The sequence below is a fragment of the Andrographis paniculata genome, unplaced genomic scaffold (assembly GCF_009805555.1).
Source record: "Andrographis paniculata isolate CXL003 unplaced genomic scaffold, ASM980555v1 Contig36END, whole genome shotgun sequence".
NCBI lineage: Eukaryota > Viridiplantae > Streptophyta > Magnoliopsida > Lamiales > Acanthaceae > Andrographis > Andrographis paniculata.
The window spans coordinates 1,556,445-1,574,341 of NW_026137569.1; the positions used below are offsets into that span (position 1 = coordinate 1,556,445).

Consider the following 17,897-nt stretch of genomic DNA (forward strand, 5'->3'; position numbering starts at 1 on the left):
TCCAATTCGAATTTTCACATGTATTTTCTTGGTCTTTTCGCACAACTGACGAATTTGTCGAAAACCCACCTGGATTCAACGTAATTAATGCGGCGTGGCCCTCTTTTGTCGTATTTGGGAATTGGAGAACGAAACAAAAAGATGGATTTTTGTGTGTATTATTCTAATACAGCAATCGAGATTTATAAATAATTAATGTACGTGTATTTATTTTGTTTGTATTATAAACATACATGGAAAGTTATTACAGTGATTAAATTTTTAATTTTGTTTGTTGGTGTCATCACTCGTGTGGAGATTTCCGCCCGTAGATTGGTTGCTGTTTCTTGCGCTGATGATGGAAGATATCGCCGCCGTAAGGGCCGCCGTGAAATTCGGGTCGGCGGCGATCGCCGCCGTCAGTGTGTCGGTTGTCAACGGCGGCGGTTTCTCGGCGTCGTTAGACATGTGCAGCCCCGAAAACCTGGATTGAGTGTAGACCGGCTGCCCGAATAATTGAGGAATCAGCGATTGTTGATTGGCGGCGGCGGAAGCCGCCGGAATTAGGTTTTGCGGCTGAGTTGGGGTCTGCGTTAGGTCGATCGTGATCGTCGGAAACGGCGCGGAGGCTGATATTGTGGCCATGTTCGTGGAGCCGGGGAAGATGGATCTCGCCGGAAAATTGGGGTTGTTAAACAAGGCGTCGGCGGTCGGCGTCGAGCCTGATAGAAGCATGTCTGCGGCGGAGGTGGTGGCGGACGCCATGGCCACGGCGGCCGGCGGCAAAGGGTGGCTGTGGGTACCTTCGTAGGTGGTGATCAGCACCGTTCGATCCTGCGCACATCTTTGCACCTGAAATTGAACCGCCGGAGCACAAAATCATCAGAAATCTGAATCAATTTTCCGGCGACCGGAATTAAAAAAAAAAAAGTTTTCCGACGTACCTGTTTGCGCACCGGACAGCCGGGCGCCATTGTACACCTGTAATAAGCACGTGGGCATGGATTCCCTTTCGCAATTTTTTGTCCGTACTTCCTCCATTGGCATCCATCGGAGATCTGAAGACGTAAGAAATATTAATCAAAATACATAAAATAAAATAATTCCAGAAACAGCAATTAATATTTACCATGGGAGCTTCCGAGCGAGCTCTGACGGAGACACGTGCCTTGCGCATGGTGGCGGCCTCCGCCGCCGATTGGTCGGGAATCAATTTGGGGGGTTTGTTGGATGCAGATTCAGGGGAATCTTCTCGGCTAAGATTCTTCATTTTCCTCGTCTTCTTGTTTCTGGATAATTCCGACTCAGATAGGGTTCTTTCTTCGGACGACGAGTTCGATTGTACGACGTCGTTTATTAGGATTTTCTTGTCCGTACCAGATGGTGGTCGCATGATCGCCGCCAAATGCATCTGCAGTGTGGAGTAATTGTGGCTCACTTGCATCACCATTTTCTTCAACCTCTGATTCTCCGAATTCATTCTTTCCACCTCAAATTGCAGCTGCGCCACCTGTCACACTCAATTTAATTTATATATACACAGACAATACTTACGTACAATACAATCTTAATTATAAATTATATATATATATATCTATATGTTTTATACACACCTCTTGTTTGACCCTTTCATCTTCGATTTCAGAAGCCACCATTGATTGATAGCTTCGTCGTCCACTGGTTGCTGCAGTCACAAGCTGCAAACCAGTCTGCAATTAACCAAATAAATAAATAAAATTGGAGGAAGAAGATGAATAAGATTAGATACAAAAGCGTTGTCTGAAGAGTGATTTTATTTTTATTAATTATATATTACAAATTAAAATAAACTCATTACTAACATTAACGTCGTCGAAATAAGCGGCTTCTTCTGCGAGTGAGTTTTCCTTCTTGACAATACTGCCGCCTATCGGCGGCGGCGGCGGCTTTTTCTCGGCAAAAAAGTCGACCACCCGCCGCGGCGGCGAGGAAGCGGCGCCGTCGTTGGAGGTCACCGGAAACATGCTGAAGCCCCCGTTATTCCTAGGAAGGCCGAACATTAAATAGTCGATGTGGTTAGAATTGGAATTGTCAAGGGCAACAGCACCCCATCCTCTCTCCATAAATCAAGAAATCAATTTTAGAGAAAAAAAAAAAAATGGTGAATTTCAATTTAATGAAAATGGAATTGCAAATTGCCAATTGCTATGGGGAAGGAAATTTATAAATTGGGTACAAACTACAAACAAATTATTTAGGCTGGATGACAGACAGACGACGTGGCCCACATGGTTGAGTTGGGAGCCTTCGTCCCAATACGAAGGCGACTTCGTTTGACGGCTTACTAATAATAACTATAATAATTAATTATCGATTATTAAAGAAAATAATAAATATTGTTATTTTTTTTTTCTTTTTTACTATTTAGAGATCGTCATTTTTTTCTATATGAAAATTTATTTAAATTAAAATTTCAAACTTCCAAATTCAATTAACAGCTAGTGAACGGCCAGAAGCGTGAGGCACCTTCCTGCGAGTTTTAAGAGGTAAGACGAAATATCACACGAAGTCAACTTTTACGGCCCGACCCGGCCCGGATTAATGTGGGTGAGTGACGGCTAGCTGAGGTATTGAACAGGTAGGTGGCAGTGGGGAATGGGGATTGGCCTATAAGGGTGTGTTTGTTTCAGTACTTGGATTTGGAGTTAGAATTTGAAAAATTTTAAATTTAGATAAATGTAAGATGTGATATAAATAGGTATTGATGTCATATTCAAAAATAATTTTTAGTATAATATAAAAAATATAAAATAAATGTTTAATTTGATATTTTTAAAAGAAAAAAAGTTGGATGAATAGTGTATTTAAGGGAGAATCCCCAAACAAACACACCCTTAAATGTATTTATTTATTTATTTTTAATAAATTACAAATTAAAGTTAATAAATATGTAAGATTATTTTGATATTAAATGTAAATTAAAAATCATAGGCATTTTTTATATTTATATATAACTATTTTTACTATAATTGAAATTGAATATTTTTAATGGAATAAATAAAATTAATAAATAAAATAGATTGAATTGAAACAAAAATAATATTTACTTTTAGATAGAATATAGGAGTTTTTTTTTTTAATATAAAATTTATATCTTATTATTTAGTTTTTTACATAATCCTTTAATAAAATAAAAAATTGCACAAAAATTGTGTATGGTATAAATATTTATTATATGCATGTTCTTTCATTCTTTTTTTTTTTTAATAAAAATTTTATATAAAATTATTGATCAGTATAATACTTGTACCTATGAAAAAAAAACAGAAAAAGAACAACCTAAATTTATTTAATTTCTTTTTATACATTTATATATTACCCTCATAATAATAATAATAATAATAATAATAATAATAATAATAATAATATAATTCCTTCAATTTTATTTCAGCATATGTGTGTGTGTATTTATTAATTCCAACGACTAAAGAAGAAACTGGAAGGATTATGAGTCAATAATGTATATTCACAAATTCCACATGCAATTAATTGCTACATATTAATGATATTAGTGAGAGTTGTCCCTTGCTAAGAAATACTCCCTCAGTCCCAAACAAGGTGCAATATTTATTTTTGGCACAAGTTTTTAAATAGGTAGTACTAAGTAGGATAATTTAGAAATTAGGTGATGTGATAGAGATAGAAATATATATTTTATTTTTTTATTTGGATGATGTGATGGGATAAAATGCGGGTATAAAATGCGGGTAGAGATTAAGTATAATTAATTATTTTCTATTTTGGAAATGTTGCATGGTGTTTGAGACATACCAAAAAGGAAATGTTGCAGGTTGTTTGGGACGGAGGGAGTAGATTTTTCATTTTAATTATAGATTTTTTTAGTAGTCCTCCCGATTTTTGTCCGTCCAGTCGACGTGGTCTTCCCGATATGTATTCGTCCAGTCGGTGTGGTCCTCCCGACCATGGTCCGTCCAGTCGGTGTGGTCTTCCCGACCATGGTCCGTCCAGGCGTCGTGATCCTGCCGACCTGTCTCCATCCATTCGGTCGTCCCTGGTCGGGCCTGTCCTCCTGTTTGGTCCTGTTTCCAGTCTGTCTGACTGGGTATATGCTCAGGAATGGCGTTGTCCGTTTGGGGGCATGACATTTCTGGCGGTGCAGGAACCGAATTCAACATGAATTTTGATTGCTCCATCAAGTTTTGCATTGCGTCATGTATTGCCTGCAGATTTGCTATCTGCTGGTCGTACATTTGCCGAAAACATGCTGTAAAACCTGCTGTCAATTCGGCCCGTAGTTGGGAAGCTTCTTCTGCCGTGATAAAGCCAACGGCTGTACTGTAGAATTGAAAACTTGCCATATGGATCAGCAATTTTCTCCCACTGTGGTCGCCAATTTGTTGATGTAATTTTTCAACAAAAATAAAGTAAAATTCAAAGATATAGAAAATATCCTTAAACTTGATTAATTAGTGCCTGAGATTAGGAATCTCTAAACACTGTAACGTACAGAAAATAAACTGGAAAATAAAAGACTGAAATTTAAAGTGGTGATCCCCAAATCTGACTTTGCTTTGTTGAAGTTGATTGAAGATGCCTTGCCAAATGATGATCCAAATCCTTAAATATTCTTTGAAGAAAACGTTCAGAACCGTCGCACTGTTTCACCAACCGTTCCCACCAGTTACAGAACTCAGAACTGCCTCTTTCATTGACACATGTCTTTAACCGCCTCGCCAACCGCATAACCCAACGACCGACCAACCGACCAATCTAGATACATAATTGGTCGCCAGATCAAAAAACTCACTGGTCGCCCCATCAAACGACCACTATTTGGTCTCTTCAATCGTCTGACCTATCAACAGACCTTTCTTCGTCCGACTTCCTTTTTCGACCGACCCCCATAGCAGCCAACCTTTGTATCAACCGACCCATTTATCTGACGGATAATCCGACCTGCTTGCCCGACCGCGGACCATCTGACTTGCTTATCTGATTGAGAACCAACCGACTGAGAACCCACCTACTGACTCTGATACCTTATTATTATTATTATTATTATTATTATTATTATTATTATTATTATTTTTTGTGCTTAACAGATGTAAAATAAAAAAAATATTGATGTTAAAAAGCAAATGTAATTATATATATATATATACATCAATATCGAGTTGTGTGTTTCTTTTTGATGGGATTTTAAAAAATCTTGTTTGAAATAGTATTAAAATAATGTATAATAAGATATTTTGTAAAATATATATATATATATTAAAAAAATACTAAATTCAAATAATATAAAATCTAAATTTGAATCGTCGAGAAACACACTTGTAACTTTGGACCACGGTACCAAATTTCAATGTAACCAGTCAAACCTCAGCTTGCCAAATTGAAAAATAAATAAACATTTCAGAATATTCAGAAGTGTTTTTCAATTTTTTTTTTTTTATTATTATTCGTTATATATATGTTTTAATTACTTATATTTTCAATTATTTAAACAAAATAATCATTCAAATGAACATGTTGCTGAAAAATAAGGTGTAGAAATATTTAGAGATTGAAAATGAATTTAGAGAAATGAATAATGCAATGAAATATTTGTAGATAGAGTCAATGAATGGTTCTTCAAGACGACTTCATTATTAATTTTTTGCTGACAATTCGGTACATATATGCCTATGGGATAGAGTGTTTATATGTATATTATTATTTATTTAAAAATATCATTTTCAAATACTCCCTCTCCTCCGTTCCACCTAATTTGTCCTTATTTTTTATTTTCGTCTGTACCACATAACTTGTCCGTTTTATTTTTTGAAATATAATTATGCACTTTAATCGCATTTTAAATTTTAAATTTTATAATTTTCTTAATTTTAATTAAACTCTTTACTTATCTTAATCTTAATTTATAATTATTTTTACTAAATAATAATTATTTTTACTAATACATTTTTTTTAATTACTTACTAATTATATTTTATCTAAATTTTTGTGTCTACAGTAATACACTCATATTACTAATATGGGACGAAGGGAGTATATATATATATATATATATATATAGCTAAATACTACATCTTTTATAGTCGACTTAATTAATTAATGTAGGGTCACAGGAGTGTGTTTGGTTTTGTATTTTGATTTTTTCTTTTTTCTTTTTTTAATTTTATTTTATGGATTATTTAAATAGTTATAAAATACTTATAATACTATGTTTTAAGAAAATATATTACTTTTTTGTCAAGCCAAATTTATATTTATTTTATTTTATTCTATAAAATAAAATATAAAAAACCAATACATTTTCTCACGCCAAAGTTTAAACTACACAGTCACGAGTCTACGTTCACGCCGGACCATATATTACTGGACATTATTATTCTTATTATTATTATTATTTATTTTATTTTATTTTTAATTATGGGATGGGGGGCCACAAATTGAAAAGAAGAAATAGAGGGGAGCGTCAACACAGAAGTGACGATAAGAAGAGAGAGACAAAAACGTCAACCAAAAGTAAGTAAAATCGCGTTTGGAGGACTTGACTGAAACCACGCTTTCTTTCTGTATAAGCAAGCTAATTAGCAGCAACACGGGCTTGTCATTTAATTTCTATTTTCTACACTTGCATGAATACGACGACGTGGAAATTTGACGCACAGCACAGGGTAGGTCATTAATTGCTTGATGCTAAAGTTCCAACCCCGTTCAAATATATACAGCCCCGGATTTCACTAGTGTTATAATATGTAAATTTAAAAATAAAATAAATTAAAAAACTCGATTTATTAGAATAATAATAATATATTATTTTTTATAATTATATTTTTAAAATATAAATTAATTATTTTAATTAAATTAAATTAAAATAATTATTTTGGTATTACTGTATGGACTTCACCATAAATATCAATATATTTATACTTATTTATACCGAGACTCTCGTAACGAAAGCAAAATATAAAAAAAAATTCTATTCTGAAACTAAAATTACAATTCCCATAAAATTTAAAATAAATTGATTTTGAAAAATTAAAAGCTCAACTCAGTTCGACTCGTAAATATTTCTAATGTAGCCATTTAAGCACTTCAAGAGCAAGTGTACTCAAACCAAGAACTCCCAAAACACAGCCATAAATCCATTGCCATTTGCTGCCTGAGGTCATCTGAATGCTGTGTATCCCTTCGAAAATATTCGCGACGATAACGACGATCAGCGCATACCCGGCGACGTAATGATAAATCACCCAGCAACGGTTCAACCCGTGTTCTTCATCCAGCTGCAAACACACAGCCAACACCTAAAAAATATCGAGCGAATTAATCGATCAGCAAAACTTACTACAACGGAGTAAATTAAATCAACAACTATCAAAATTACTCGGAAAAAAAAAAACCATAAAGTACCTGAATCGCGGCGAATGCGAAAATTATAGTCCCGACGACCCCATGCGCGCTCATTGCGTGCTCTCCCGCCGCGTTCTTGATCGAAATCCCGAGGCCCCATCCTAGCGCGCCCAAAAGGAAACCAGAGAAATGCGAGACGACGTGAACGGAATACCACTCGTCAGAAACCTTCCTCAAGTATCTTGCGGAAAGGATCCCGACAGGCGTGAGAACGCCCCAACCGACGATGTTTAGAGTCCCGTGGACCTATTACGAGGCCACAACGAAATTTCCCGATCAAACGACGAGTGCGCGATCGTTATGAAACGAAAAGCGTAGAGCTTACTAGGACAAGTCTCACGGTTCGTAAATGGCGATGTTGCGATAAGCGCGCTCCCGTCCACGGCCTCGGGCTCGGGCTGGGATCGGCGGTCCGATTATTGTCAGTGTTCTTGTGGTGTTCTTGTAGATTTGGGTGTGGAATTTGGTCATTTAGGCAATGACCTGTTGAATGGAACAGAGAAATTAGAGTGCAGATTGTGAAATAGAGGATGAAATTAGGGAAATTCATCAACATTATTGCAATGTGTGGGAACTGTTTCAGAGTGTAAATATTAATTATAAAAAGTAAAAAAATAAATAAATTAAATAAATAAAATAAAATAAAATAGGTACATTCCTCAGAAAGGCTATCTATGTATATATATGTGTGTAAAATGAAGAATATATTCTTTGCTTAGTAGATTAGGGCAATGTTTTGAGACCCAATCATTGGGTCATTATAATGTCGTAAGATTTTATTCCAAACTTGGGAGGTTACTGTCCTTTTCATCACTTTCTAAATCCGTCTATTTTTATTATTTTTTTTCAATTTTTTTTTTTTTTTTTTTTTTTTTTTTTTTTTTTTTAAGTTACCAAAAAACATGAAGATGTGAGAAATTGCTAGTTTGATACAATGGATGTAAATCGTGAAGGTTGAAAAGAGTTGTTAGTTGAGCCGATTCCAATATCTCAGATTTCGATTTATGTTTGAGTTCACTTAATTGAATAAATGAGTGTCGTTGGAATTTTATTTATCTTAATTGAAAAATTTGGATTTTCAATGGCAAGTGTATTTTAGGCCAATTAGAATGCTGCAATTTTGAATTTTTCAATTGGCTCAAAAAAGCCATAGAGATGATTTTACGATGGAATTCATGGTAGGCAGGTATGACTGGTCCTAACTATAGTTATATATATTTTTGTGTATATTTCACCGATGAATTTAAAAAATTCTGAAGGATTTACTTTGTTTATGGGTGTAACTTTGACAAGTTTATAATATATATATATATATATTTGTCTCTGAACTAAATTGGTTATTGGAAAGTGAAAATTGCAACACGTGTATTTGTTACTATTCCTTAAATAAGAATACTTATGATAGAATTATTGCTAGAACCCTACTTTGGGACAATTCAGCATGAATAGTTTTTATAATTAGGGTCCGTTTGTTTGTAGGATTTAATCAAAATTTTATTTTTCATTAAATTTTATTTTAAAAATAAAAATCAAATCAAATAAATTTTTTTTATATTATATTAAAATCAATTTTATATTAAAAATATAACATTAACACCTATTTATATCATTATAACTATTTCAATACAAAAATTTTATCATTCAAATCTCAAACCTAAAATTCAAACACCCTAACAAACACACCTTTATAAACTTTTGTATTGCAAATTATATAAATAAAATGCATGAATTTAAAAGGTACTTGAAATAATAATAATAATTGATTTTTATGTTATGCTTCGTGTAAGGTCACATCCAATCTTCCTCTCCTTATCTCTCATTAACTATTATTCATAAATCATCTTGTAACTCTCACAACGAAGTCTTCTTTATTTAATTTTTTCATAAATCCAACTCCCTCAATAAATCATTCAATTCAGTCCTCTCATGTTAAGTCTACATCTTCAAATAAAATTTATACTTTCTAATATTATATATTTATAAATATACAATAACAATTTCTACATCCAATTTATAAATATTTATAATCTCATTTTATTAATTCATTCATGTATATAATATTATATTTAAAAAAAATTGCAGAGAGGAATATAAAATAAACACATGGTACAAATAGCAAACCATAATTTTGTATGCACTTTTGTTTTATTATTATTATTATTATATTCAAATCATTATTTATTTGAATAAAAACACCAATAAAAAATATTGTAACAATGCAACAATATTTTCTAATATATTTTTTTTTATAAATGTATAAAGGATAAATTCAAAAGTAACTGGCTGCAAATTCACACTTATAAATTAAAAAAAAAAAAAAGTAAATATTACACACTATATAGTATATACACACCTTTGTCTCTCTCTCTCTCTCTCTATATATGTGCATATTTGCGAGTAAATATCAAAAGAGCATCTAACACACTTACTACATATATATATATTTGTACACAGAGCAGACTGTGAAACTCAAAACTTTTGGCTGGTGAATAAAGAAGACTCCATAACTGAAATGCAGAGAGAGTAGATCAGAGATCAGAGATCAAGAAATACCAATTGTCTTGTTGAATATCCAAAGTGTGAGGGAAAGCTGAATGGCGAATATGGTATGCAGCCATGTCCGGTCCAGCATGAATCCGAACACCGTGATCCCTGCTTTGTTGTTCTCAAAATATGTCACTGCACCACCACATCAAAATTATCAATCACCCACACACATACATATTCATCAATGATCGATTGCGTCGTGAAATATAGTTCAATTACACTCACCAAGGGCTTGCCTCTTCTGGTAGGATACAGTGTTGGCATAAATAGGCACCAGGTTCGTGTTGTCCAATGCATCGTCTCCATCTCCTTCTTCATTGTCGGAATCCCAATGCGAGGGGACAGAATATGCTCTGTGAGATGAAGTTATCTGAGATGTTGGAGTTTCTTCATCTAATTCGTCGAATGAGTTGATTGTGGCGCAGGCGTGCCATTTTGATGCCAGTGATGTTACGGATTGCGCCTTGTGAGTTATCTTTGCCGCACTTCGCAAGCAGATGAAAAGTCCGGTCACCAGAGTCATGGAGCACAGCTGCAGAAGAAGCATCAATTAGCTGTTACAGAAATGAAAAATGGTGAGATTGAGAAGAGAAAAGTTTATTTCCATTACCGCAAGCTCCCCAGACGTGGCGAGGTTTGTGTTGGAGCTTGGTTCAGTGATGACAAGTAACGAAACAAATTGGCTTATTGTTACTAGGATCAAAGTAGACAAGATGAAGAGCCTAAAACGGTGGCTTATGATCCTGAGATTTCTTCTGATCCTGAGATGTTCTATAAGGATCGAAGCAACATCCGATTCTTTCTCAAAGACCTGAGCAAAGTCCTCCAATCTCAGAATTTGCAGATAACATGTAAGCCGGAAGAGGACGCAGACTAGGAAGCTGATTGAGATTCGATATAGCCAGGAGCACATCAATAGAATGCAAACAATAACTTTGCTGAGAAGCATGTTGTATAGGTATGGAATTTGGTTTCCTCCTGAGCTGAACCACCATATCTTGTATGCACTGTCCGCGATGAAACAGGGGAGGATAAATGCAGATAGGAGCTTCATTGATCTCTGAAAATGTAAAATTTGTAGATCATCATCAACATCATCATCAACATCAGTCAGAGGTGTGAATCCAAATTAGAAATTGTGAGAAATATACTAATATATATGAAATCATAGGAACATCAAGTCAAATTTCCAAACGAGAAATACTTCTTCAACTGTCCAACCATTCAAATTAAGATCAGATTACCACTGCTCAGGAAGGAATCACCTGAATTGTTCAATAAAATATATATATCACGAAAGCATGATCGATAAAAACCTTCAAACAAACACAGAAGATTATAAAAACTTACATGAAGCTGCAGAGTGTACCCCTGCCGAACCATCTCACTCTCATCACACAATTTATCGAGAAAAAGGAATTTACGCAGGCCATATTTACGCGCAAACGACGAGAGACTAACAAACGAAAGCGTTGCGAACAACGACAGCGACAGCTGAACAATCGCGTCAAAAGGCCTCTGGTGATCAGAATCGCAATCAGAGCAGGAATACACAAAGTGCGACACGAGCGGAACACCGATGTTCAGGAGGAAGAAAATTGACCATGAAAGTCCAGCTCTCCACAGACTAGAATAGTCCAGAAAAATCCATTTCAAACCTGAACTGTAGCTTTTCATCGCGATTTCATCCCCCGAACTTGCGGCAGAACTTGATTTGGTCTTCGCCAGTAAAATCTCAGTCACCTCCGCCTCCATCACCGCTTTCAGATCCTCCAGTAGCCACTCCGAATCAGAATCACTGCAATAATTGATTAATAGTATAACCCTAAAGGGGCAACCTCTCGTTGCCTTCCGCGGGTCGAAGACGAAAAGATTCCTCCCTGTCGTCCACTGCCCTTTTAAATGATTCTGCATATCCTCAAACCCTCAATTTATATACGAAAATTTTAAAGCAGTATTTAAATACATATTATTAAATAATTAATACAAATGTATAGTACTATAAAAATCACACAGTCGTTTCCCATGCACAAATTACAGTTGAAAATGGAAAAACGGTCAGTTGAAATTTTTATTCGGACATGCATATGCCTTAATATAAATAAATATAAATATATATATACTCCGTATTAATCTTACTATTATATTATTTCTATCATTTAAATTTATATTTTTTGAATTGTCACTAAATATATTTTTATTTTTTATTTTAATAAAAAATATGCAATAATATTTTTTATTATAACAATTTTTATTAAAATTTGCATCAAGAGTATTAGTCAACTATATATGAATATTTATTTATATAAATTTTTTTATATTGGATAAAATATATGAAGGAAATTAGGGGCAGAGCAGTCGTCAGTTGTCACAAACACTGAAAAGCAGAGTGGGACGGACGCCTCACGGAATGCACGGGAAAGGCGGGTGCTTAAAGGAACCGGAATCCACGTGGCGCGTCGCGAGTGGCGAACACCTTGCAACGTGTGAGGCTCAGATTCTTAAATACAAATGACTCATCATAATAATAATAACTCATGACTCAATTATGAAAATTACTATTATTGTTGATATTGAATGTATTAAATTGGTAATAATAAGTATCAATTAATATTGAAGTAGATACTTTGAAGAAATAATAATTTTGATATAATATTTTTAATTCAAATTAAATACTTTGTATTAAATTTTGCATAAAATGTTACCTTTTTTTTTTCTTGGTCTTCTTGTTAAATACTTTTAGCGAATAACGAGAAATTTCGTTGATGTTTTTAATTTTCTTGTCACTGTTCAAATAGTACGAAAATCAGACATACACTAGACTCAGTTTACTTGCAAAAGGCCAAATACATGTCAATATGAAAATCAGCCATACTTGTGAAAACCGTGTATTTTATTTGCATGCTTAAATTTTTTTCACAAAAATCATATTAATACCTATGTCGTCTAATTATATTCTCGTATGTAATATAATACAAATATAGATGTCATAATTTAATGTGACACATACTACAATTGATTTAATATAGACTGTGTTAAACCTATGTTGTTAATGTTTTTCTTTTTTCAACTATGATTTAAAACAGTTTAGGAGTTCACTTGGTGGCCCTGTTTACTAATTTAATTAAGCTTCAATAAGGCCCATAAACTGTGGGTTTAAGGCCCAATAAGAGAGCCCAGGGGTGGCCCTCAAATCCCGCGAAGCAATACGCGCCTCAAAAGTCAAAATCAAGCGATATATCCATATTATCCAAATATTTGGATATATCCATTTTGCAGATAAGGACAGATTTCTGGACTATTTGGAGATTCATACACAGATGTCAAATTATTTGTGGAAGCAACCCCCCTGAATTGGTATATCTTGCACCAGGGACAAAAACCGTAAAGGAATATCATTCACCTTAATATTTTTAATTTAAAAATAATAATTATTTTTTTTATTTCTTTTATCCAAAAACAAAAAAATTATTATTATTTAATATTTTATTATTATTATGAGTAAGGATACAAATCGGAAGCCGACGAAAAGAGAAGTCAAAGTAGCTCGCTGCTGCAAGTGCTTATATTGAACATTGCGCAGAGCTCGAGAAGCGAACAATGGCGATTTCTGCTGCCTCATCGATGGTGTCTGGTATTTCGATTCCATCCTCTTTTCTCCTGAAACCGAAGGAATTTCCATTTTCGCCGCTTGCATCTGTGAAGGCTTTTCATCGGTGTTACCATGCTTCGCTTTGTAGTTATCGCTCTGCTTCGCGGCAGCGCTTCTCCAGGTATAACCCTATGTTGACAGTTCTGTAGTTCTGCTTTTCTATTTGGTGATTTGATTGATTTGTTTCGTGTTTTTGGAGCACATGGCTGCATTTTGGTTTGCTGTCTGTGGATTTCTGAGTTGTATGAATTTTGTTGAAGAGTGCGAAACATGAGCTCTCATATTGGAATTGAGGCTGTGTATAACTTGTAGGTTGAGGAGGATACTGCTTCTGATCTGTTTACATCGTTTTTGTTGGAGTGCGCGTTAATTCTCTTGTTTTCTTATTGGTATTTGTATGTTAACTCTACGACTGGTGATTTTAAGTAGAGGATCGTTTCGGGTTCAAGCAACAACGTTACAAGAAGATGAAGAGAAAGTAGCAGTGGAAAAGTCGTTTGATCCTAAAAGTTTTCCGGAGAAGGAAGGAACCTCTGCTCAATCACCTGATGGTTCGCCGCCTTCCAGTGATTTGGAGAAGTCTATTATTAAACTTGAGCAATCCATAAATATTTTCCTTACGGTATGTGTACTGTTGCTTAGTTCCTTCTCCCTGCAGTTTTACATTAAAAATGACAAAAACACATGCTGTGTATAGGATTTTTTCATAATTGAATAACTAAGGGTGTGTATACTTGTGTTGGAGATGATGTTTTGAATGAAAATAGATGTCGGATGCAATGCTTATCCGAGGGAAAAGTAAACTTACTATAGATTAGGAAAATTGAAGCGCACACAAGTAAAACAGTCTAATCTATTATGGTTGTGCATATCTAGGGTGATGAACAGTGCATTACCAATGGCATTGATAGGAATTTGTTGAGGCATAATGATCTTTTGTTTGGCAAAACACCCATAAATATGTTTTCTAGGTGCATTTATACTCAACTATTGTGCTTATGTAAATGCTTATTGTGTAATGCTATGCCAATTTGTGTGTGTTTTCCTTTTTTCCTGTTGAGCTGGATGGCTAGATCAGAACCAATTCATACACCAGTCAAGATTTAAATTGAATATAACCAAATTTTACTTCTAGTGCCAGCTTTCATCAAAGTGATTGTAAACTTGGGCTCAGGGTAGAACTCATCCAGTGTGCTGTAACAGAAATATTAGATTATAAGATATCTTTCCCATAGTCATTCTGTCATGATTTTGGCATCATGATTTCAGAGTTTAAGGTTCACTCTGGATACCTATGGGTATGTTAGCTTGGCCAAGCTTAGTAATGCTTAATTACCCATTTATCTAAAAACCTGCAGTTTATATATATATATATATATATTATTAATTAATTTCTTCTCCAATTAGATCATGTGTTTTTTTGATAAGTGCCATTATCTATAATCACATTTCATTGACCATTTCAGGATTCTGTAATAAAAATCCTTGACTCCTTTTACCAAGATCGCAATTATGCAAGGTTTTTTGTTCTGGAAACAATTGCAAGGGTTCCTTATTTTGGTAATTTCTTGACTTCTACATCATATGAGAAATGATTTTTTTTGCTTTATAACTTACAGATGTGCTTAGGATTCAAGACTGTATCATGTTTTTGAAATTTTAGTAACACCACAATTGGTTTTTGTCACGTTTCTCCTGGTTTTTCACTGTTTATCCCTTACATATGAAATATTCCTGGATACAGAAAGTCTTGTATGAAGATCAATTATCTCTGTTGAATTTAATAGCAAGCCCGAAAAGTCTCTTTCTGTATAAGTAGCTAAATGCAAATACAGAGTTATGCGCTAATTGGATGACATTTTTATTAAGAATGGTTAGCTTTGCTTCATCAGGAAAATAGGATATTTATTGTGTTAAGTTTTCTAATGCAGTGTTTATAAGAAACTTTTGCTGTCTTTGGTGTTATACAGCTTTCATGTCTGTTCTGCACTTGTATGAGACATTTGGATTGTGGAGAAGAGCTGACTATTTGAAAGTACATTTTGCTGAGAGCTGGAATGAGATGCATCATTTGCTTATTATGGAAGTAATGATCCTCCACCCTTGTTCTCGAATTCTTACCTATGTTTGTTACTTGATCATTTTATGTATTTCCTTTATATGAAATATTCAGTAGTTTCATCGCACCAAAAGCTGAACACATTGTGGTTGCTGGCTTCTTAATATTCAGGGAGTGTGTTTAGTCTCTTGGGACATATAGCTGACTAGTTTAATGCTCTTTTCCAGGAATTAGGGGGAGATGATTGGTGGCTTGACCGGTGGCTTGCTCAGGGTGTTGCATTTGTTTATTATTTCGTGACTGTTTTTATGTATTTCTTGAGCCCGAGAATGGCATGTAAGTACAAAATTCATTTTTTTTCTTAAATACCTGATCATGAGGTCATTAATAAATATAGTTACAGATTCCAACTTAGATTTATGCTTACTCTCTGATGATTCCTCATAAGTTGTCTACACACACCCCTCCCTCATACACAAGCAGTCTGTAATTCCTGTTTAAGTGCAATATCTAGGTTGTAATGGTTCGAAGTCCTTTCCTTGCCATCCTCCCTCCATTTGCATAGGATTGACTGTAGGATACTGAATTTTCAATTAACATTTGTTGGTCTATTCTGCAGATCACTTCTCTGAATGTGTGGAAAGTCATGCCTTTGAAACTTATGACAAGTTCATCAAGGCTCAAAAAGGTATTCTCGATCGTTTCGATCTTTTCAATGCCTTTAGGTCTGTATGTATGCTTGTGTGTCTCAGGACTAGTTAACAATGCTAGGTCATTCTCCCATGTGTTTTCGTGATCAAACAGTTGCCGCCCACTAATTAGTGGTATGAATGGACAACAAAAAAGAAAATACCTAAACTTCTGGCGAAAGATTTGATGCCTACTGCCTTTATTTCTCTTCATGTTATCTTTTGTCTCATCCACAGACGAGCTGAAGAGATTGCCAGCACCTGAAGTTGCTGTCAAATATTACACTGGAGGTGACTTGTACTTGTTCGGTGAGTTCTTTTCCACCTCCCCCCTGTTTCCCTCTCCAAATTTACTCATTAAGGTAACAATTTGCGGACATCTTGCTCATTTATCAGATGAGTTCCAGACTTCAAGACCTCCCAACACTCGACGACCAAAAATAGGTGCGTATACTAATAAGTAATGTTTTACTCTGTTTTCCATTGTCATTAATTAGACCTGTTTTCAGCTAGAAATCCCATTTCCTTCATGCATCAAATTTAGATCTTTTACCAACCTCTTTTTCCATTCCACCTGTTTTATTGAACAATTTATAGCTAGCTATATGTGTGCGTCATCTAGGGGTGGGCAAAAAAAACAAACCGAAGCACCGAATTGTTGAACCGAATTGAACCGAACAGAATTTTCGGTTAACCAAAGCAAGTTTTGTTCGAATATAAATACTACATATTTGATATTTGTTCGATTCGGTTCAATTTCGGATTTTGATATTTTTTCAGTTTGGTTAACCGAACTAAATATATTTATATTATTATTGTTTAAAATTTGTATTAATAATTATATTAAGTTCCGTTTCGGTTCGAATATTTGGAATATTTACAAATATTTTTTATTTAATTAGAATTTTAATTATATTTTTCTTTAATTTTGGTTCGGTACTAGTTATTTGCAAATATTGCAAATATTTTTGGTCAACAGTAAATTTGGTTAATCCAAATTTTCTGTTCGAGTTCATAATTTCAAGTATTTGTTCGGTTCGGATATCAAATACCTGCATATTTACAAATATTCGAACGGTGCACACCCCTAAGCCTCATCCATAAAACAATATAACACATACTCTTGGTTGATGATTGCAGAGAATCTGTACGACGTGTTCTTAAACATTAGAGACGACGAAGCTGAACACTGCAAGACAATGAAGGCGTGCCAAGTCGTCGGCGGCATCCGGTCGCCGCACTCTCTAGAAGAGGATTCCGAGTATGCCGGTGAAGGCAGTGCTGCTGATCCCCTGGACAAATCCTCCAACTAATAAAATAAGACTAACTGATTGAGTGAAAATGCAAAGTTACAATATTATACAGGATCAGATGGTGTAGTTTTGTACATAATATATCTATATATATATATATTAAAACTTTCCTAAAATAGTTCACTGTTTCTAACTTTGTATTTTCTAATTTTCATTATTAATATGATTATATATGTATCGAGTCCATTAGGTTTGCGGAGGTTATGGTGGCTCAGCTCTGTACGGCATTTAGGCGCAATGAA

The 17,897-nt window shown here is 34.5% G+C and overlaps 4 protein-coding genes across 5 annotated transcripts; 1 reads left to right on the forward strand and 3 right to left on the reverse strand.

Moving 5' to 3' along the window:
- Nucleotides 1-184: 184 nt before the first annotated feature.
- Nucleotides 185-2,154, reverse strand: LOC127249995 (WRKY transcription factor 6-like). Its single transcript, XM_051273126.1, has 5 exons — nucleotides 1,821-2,154; nucleotides 1,593-1,688; nucleotides 1,109-1,489; nucleotides 924-1,037; nucleotides 185-831 (listed from the first exon to the last, which is right to left on the reverse strand). The coding sequence occupies exons 1-5, from the start codon at nucleotides 2,079-2,081 to the stop codon at nucleotides 262-264; spliced, it is 1,422 nt and encodes a 473-aa protein (XP_051129083.1). The 5' UTR covers nucleotides 2,082-2,154; the 3' UTR covers nucleotides 185-261.
- Nucleotides 2,155-6,989: 4,835 nt separating this feature from the next.
- LOC127249849 (cytochrome b561 and DOMON domain-containing protein At5g35735-like) lies at nucleotides 6,990-8,035 on the reverse strand. Of its 2 annotated transcripts, none has more exons than XM_051272884.1 (3): nucleotides 7,721-8,035; nucleotides 7,396-7,641; nucleotides 6,990-7,289 (listed from the first exon to the last, which is right to left on the reverse strand). In XM_051272884.1, the coding sequence occupies exons 1-3, from the start codon at nucleotides 7,949-7,951 to the stop codon at nucleotides 7,056-7,058; spliced, it is 711 nt and encodes a 236-aa protein (XP_051128841.1). In that variant the 5' UTR covers nucleotides 7,952-8,035; the 3' UTR covers nucleotides 6,990-7,055. The 2 variants fall into 2 exon arrangements, with proteins under 2 accessions (XP_051128841.1, XP_051128842.1); XM_051272885.1 differs by having other exon boundaries at nucleotides 7,736-8,034.
- Nucleotides 8,036-9,659: 1,624 nt separating this feature from the next.
- On the reverse strand, nucleotides 9,660-11,871 carry LOC127249452 (uncharacterized). The gene is made up of 4 exons (XM_051272223.1): nucleotides 11,293-11,871; nucleotides 10,553-11,002; nucleotides 10,168-10,474; nucleotides 9,660-10,074 (listed from the first exon to the last, which is right to left on the reverse strand). The coding sequence occupies exons 1-4, from the start codon at nucleotides 11,854-11,856 to the stop codon at nucleotides 9,938-9,940; spliced, it is 1,458 nt and encodes a 485-aa protein (XP_051128180.1). The 5' UTR covers nucleotides 11,857-11,871; the 3' UTR covers nucleotides 9,660-9,937.
- Nucleotides 11,872-13,468: 1,597 nt separating this feature from the next.
- Nucleotides 13,469-17,771, forward strand: LOC127249555 (ubiquinol oxidase 4, chloroplastic/chromoplastic). Its single transcript, XM_051272425.1, has 9 exons — nucleotides 13,469-13,715; nucleotides 14,024-14,216; nucleotides 15,061-15,154; nucleotides 15,565-15,680; nucleotides 15,881-15,989; nucleotides 16,273-16,341; nucleotides 16,580-16,651; nucleotides 16,739-16,786; nucleotides 17,483-17,771. The coding sequence occupies exons 1-9, from the start codon at nucleotides 13,543-13,545 to the stop codon at nucleotides 17,653-17,655; spliced, it is 1,047 nt and encodes a 348-aa protein (XP_051128382.1). The 5' UTR covers nucleotides 13,469-13,542; the 3' UTR covers nucleotides 17,656-17,771.
- Nucleotides 17,772-17,897: the final 126 nt, after the last annotated feature.

What these genes read in the sequence shown, in the direction of transcription:
- LOC127249995 (XM_051273126.1), bottom strand. Translation starts at nt 2,081, where the DNA reads ATGGAGAGAGGATGGGGTGCTGTTGCCCTTGACAATTCCAATTCTAAC. An exon ending in CTTATTTCGACGACGTTAAT is followed by an intron (nt 1,689 to 1,820) that starts GTTAGTAATGAG and finishes GGTTAATTGCAG; the next exon opens with ACTGGTTTGCAGCTTGTGAC. An exon ending in ATGAAAGGGTCAAACAAGAG is followed by an intron (nt 1,490 to 1,592) that starts GTGTGTATAAAA and finishes TGAGTGTGACAG; the next exon opens with GTGGCGCAGCTGCAATTTGA.
- LOC127249849 (XM_051272884.1), bottom strand. Translation starts at nt 7,951, where the DNA reads ATGTTGATGAATTTCCCTAATTTCATCCTCTATTTCACAATCTGCACT. An exon ending in GAACCGTGAGACTTGTCCTA is followed by an intron (nt 7,642 to 7,720) that starts GTAAGCTCTACG and finishes GCCTCGTAATAG; the next exon opens with GTCCACGGGACTCTAAACAT. An exon ending in TCGCATTCGCCGCGATTCAG is followed by an intron (nt 7,290 to 7,395) that starts GTACTTTATGGT and finishes GATATTTTTTAG; the next exon opens with GTGTTGGCTGTGTGTTTGCA.
- LOC127249452 (XM_051272223.1), bottom strand. Translation starts at nt 11,856, where the DNA reads ATGCAGAATCATTTAAAAGGGCAGTGGACGACAGGGAGGAATCTTTTC. An exon ending in GGTACACTCTGCAGCTTCAT is followed by an intron (nt 11,003 to 11,292) that starts GTAAGTTTTTAT and finishes TTACATTTTCAG; the next exon opens with AGATCAATGAAGCTCCTATC. An exon ending in CCAGAAGAGGCAAGCCCTTG is followed by an intron (nt 10,075 to 10,167) that starts GTGAGTGTAATT and finishes GTGGTGGTGCAG; the next exon opens with TGACATATTTTGAGAACAAC.
- LOC127249555 (XM_051272425.1), top strand. Translation starts at nt 13,543, where the DNA reads ATGGCGATTTCTGCTGCCTCATCGATGGTGTCTGGTATTTCGATTCCA. An exon ending in CCATAAATATTTTCCTTACG is followed by an intron (nt 14,217 to 15,060) that starts GTATGTGTACTG and finishes TGACCATTTCAG; the next exon opens with GATTCTGTAATAAAAATCCT. An exon ending in GTTCATCAAGGCTCAAAAAG is followed by an intron (nt 16,342 to 16,579) that starts GTATTCTCGATC and finishes TCTCATCCACAG; the next exon opens with ACGAGCTGAAGAGATTGCCA.